The 3,733-nt window shown below is 44.0% G+C and overlaps 1 protein-coding gene across 1 annotated transcript in view; it reads right to left on the bottom strand.

The window, feature by feature from the left end:
* The window catches only part of LOC102820688 (dolichyl-diphosphooligosaccharide--protein glycosyltransferase subunit 1-like), a 32,246-nt gene extending 28,816 nt beyond the window's left edge, over window positions 1-3,430 (bottom strand). The window contains exon 1 of the mRNA XM_006870484.1: window positions 3,105-3,430. Within this exon, the coding sequence (XP_006870546.1) occupies window positions 3,105-3,365 (261 nt within the window). The 5' untranslated portion in view covers window positions 3,366-3,430. The remainder of the gene's footprint in view (window positions 1-3,104) is intronic.
* Between the last annotated feature and the right edge of the window lie 303 nt (window positions 3,431-3,733).

The following is a 3,733-nucleotide window of genomic DNA, read 5'->3' as shown; positions in this document are numbered from 1 at the left end:
AAAAAAAAAAAGAAATCAAATGACTCATTGCATTAGGCAAATATGATGCACAAGACCTCTTTGAAGTGTTCAAGAGCCAAGATGTCAGTTTGAGGACTAAGGTGCACCTGACCCAAGCCATGGGTCATATGCATGTCAAAATTGGGCAATGACTAAGGAAGACCACAGAAGAATCTATTCATTTGATTTATGATGTGGGAAAAGAATACTAAAAGTATCATAGACTGGCAGAAGACCAAACAAATCTGTATTGAAAGAAGTATAGCCAGAATGTTCCTTAGGTGCCAAGATAACAAGACTTTCTCTCTCATACTCTGGACATATTATCAGGAAGAACCAGTCCCTGGAGGACACCATGCATGGTAAAGTGGAAAGTCAACAAAAAATAAACCTCACCCCCAACCCCACAAGATGAATTGACACAGTGGCAGTAGCAATGGGCTCAAATATAGCAACTACTGTCAGATTGGCACAGGGCCGGGCAGTATTATTCTGTTGTGCATAAGGTCACTATGAGTCGGTACTGACTCAACAGCACCTAACAAAAACAACATATATTCATATTTTTGTTGTGTACCGCTGAGTCAGTTCCAACTCATAGCAACCCTGTATAGGGTTTCTGAGGAACGGCTGGTGTGTTTGAACGGGCAACCTCGTAGTTAGCAGACCAGTGCTTATCATCCCACAGCTTCACACCAGAACTCATTTGCAATATATATGTATATATCTCAAATCAAGAATCGAAATGAGAAAAAAATACAATAGGCATAGGTTCTTACTTGTAAAAAGGCTAGGAACCTTTGATTCCTAAATCAATAATCTCAATGGTTCCTTCTTGTGATGGTGGGTGATGGTTCTGTGCCATGGAGTCAGTTCCGACTCACAGCAACGGTCTAAGTCTTTACAGGAGCAGAAAGCCTCATCTTTCTCCTGTGGAATGGCAAGTAGTTTTGAACTGCTGACCTTGAGGTTAACAGACCAACTTGTAACCACCATGCTACCAGAGCTCCTTAATGGTTCCTTCTACCAGCCCATAAAATCCAACACTGTAGGAATACAGATGATCTACTAACAAGTGTTTAGCAACCTCACCAGTTTAGTTTCCCAGTTAATTGTAAAACACATAAGATTTCTTTGTTAACTATGTCACCTAGTTATATTTGCCATTTGAATAACAAATCAAACCCAAAGCAATCCTTGATTCCAACTCATAGGGACTCTATAGGACATAGAACTTTCCCCATGGACTATAAATTTTATATAGCGCTGTAGTGCTAACTGCAAGGTTGTTGATTCAAACCACCAGCCACTTCTTGGAACCCCTAACAAGAGTCACACTGAGTCAGAACCAACTCAATGACAACAATGAGAATGCCACATCTTTCTGCAGCAGAGCAGTTAGTATGTTCAAACTGCCAAACTTTTGGTTAGAAGCTGTGTGCTTAACCACTGCTCCACCAGGACTCCTTTCCATTCGGACAGGGTACGTATAAAGTAACATACATATCCACCATTAGCTCATCTCTCTTGCTCTACAGAATTATGAGACAAGTGATTTTAAATAAATCTGGTGATGTAACTGTAGGTCTTATGTCTCCAACACAACCTCAGCTCATTTAGTAGCCTTCTAGGTCAGAAGAGGCAGTATGCACAATGAAGAACACACACAAAGTTTGAAAGAAACCAATCTAAATCTAAGGCCTGACTCACTCTCCGTAAAACTTCAAGTAAGAGGTTATATAATGTAAACTCACAGAATACTGCCTTCTCACCTAGAAGAATTATACCAACACCTCAAATGTTTGTTATTAAGGTTAAGAGAGAAAATGTACATAAACACTTAGCACAATATATCCTACTCAATAAGATAAGTACAGGAACCAGCTTGTAATTATTCTCTAACATGATGGCAAGACAACTAGCTTCTGCTGCGGTCTAGTTATACTGTTACAACCTCATTAAATTATAACAGGATGTAATATCCAAAACATTAAAACGTGGCACCATATTTAAATGAAGACTTGACTGATTTCATACTCAAAACATTCAAAAGTGACAACATACTTAAATGAAGATCTGCTTCTTTCCACAAAACTTTGAGTAAAACTGAGCATTTCATTATGGAAAGGTATGAAAGGGAGTAAGAACGATTTCAGAAGCATTCTCTATAAACCCAAATTTATAGCTCTATTCAGTTCAGAAAAAAGTGTGTGCTTAGAGAAGTATAACACTGTAATAACTAATCAGGTAATCATTTAATGAATGGTGTTTAAAAACAATAGTAATAAAATCAAACCTTTGTATTCATACTCCCTAAGCCAACATTTCCTTAAGAGTTGTGTTTTAAGCGTTCAATGAAATGCTTGGAAGCACTTAAAAGCCAAACTTATGCTGAAATGGAAAGAAAGAGAAGTGGTAGGGAAAACTGCACTTGACCATTCTATAGGTTTTTGTTGTGGTTTTTGTTCTTTTGTTCTTTTCATTGTGAATTGAGAGATAGTTTACATGACAGAACATCGGTTGTTTTCCTTGGGATTTGGAAAATCATTTTTTTTTAAGTTAAAAAAAAATGCGTTCATTAGCAACCTTGAGAAGTGTCATCTTAACAAGACTTTCAAGTTTTTGCAAACTCGGAAATACTAAACGTGCTACAGTTGATTTCACTGGATGATGCCTAGAAAGGAACAAATTTAAAGTCACTGTAATTCATTTACGGGCCCTCCACTAGTGCACGTGTCGTGAGATGAATGGCAAGGTCAGCGCACGCGAGCACCCTACTAGGCACACTTCGCTGACCCGCCCACTCTCTTCGGCTCGGAAGAGCGGTGGGAGCCAGGCTCCGAGGGGCTGACCACGTGTGCGGCGGCTTGCCGCTCTACAGCCGTGTGCTGACGTGTCCCAAGCGGTGGGGCTGACCCGAGCGCGCGGGCCCCGGAAGAACTGGGGCGCCGCTTCTCCTATAAGCCCCCGCCGCTTCGCAAATCCCGGTCCCCCCGCCTTCCGCATTTCCTGCAGGGTTGAGAGTGGAATGGCGCGGAGTCTAAGAATAAATGTTCCTAGCGACTAGAAGGCCCAGCGGCGGAAGCCTGCCTGCCCGTACTCACCTGTACGCCGAGGTGCGCCAGCCGACCCTCGAGCTCGGGCTCCAGGGCCAACAGGAATGATGAGACGCGGGATGTGGAACTACTGCCCGAGTGCGCCAAGACCACTTCGGCCGTCACCTTAGCCAGATGGCTGCTCAAGTCCACCGTGCGCTTCACGTCCTCGTTGACTATCGGCGGTACTTCAGAGGAGGCGCTGCCCAAGTCCGGGACCCAAACCCCTAGCAGCAGGAGCAGGAACAAGCGGGCGACGAGCGCCTCCATGATTAGGACCGAGCAGAGCAGCAGGCCGGGCGAGCGCCGCAGCCAGCCCGCCTCCTGCCACCGCTCGGCCGCTCATTGGATCCAAGCTGGCGCCACAATATGGCGGCGCCCAGGAGAAAGACCCCCCCGTCTCCATGGCAACCAGGCGGGCCACCGAGTGCCTGATTAGAAATTATTTACTAGAACACCCACTGTAAACCTTCTTTTCTTACTGAAAGTGTAATTATTACCACCCCAATTTATTGGAGCCCTGGGAGCGTAGTGGGTTACACAGCTCTGCGAAGAACGATGAGGTTTTCTGCTCCCGTAAAGACTTATAGCCTCAGAAACCCTATGAGTTCCTGTGAGTAGGAACTGACTCCACGCCA

Source organism: Chrysochloris asiatica, unplaced genomic scaffold, assembly GCF_000296735.1.
Source record: "Chrysochloris asiatica unplaced genomic scaffold, ChrAsi1.0 scaffold00142, whole genome shotgun sequence".
In the NCBI taxonomy this organism is placed as follows: Eukaryota; Metazoa; Chordata; class Mammalia; order Afrosoricida; family Chrysochloridae; genus Chrysochloris; species Chrysochloris asiatica.
Note: the sequence above shows the minus strand (reverse complement) of the source record. Positions and strands in the feature narration are given on the sequence as shown.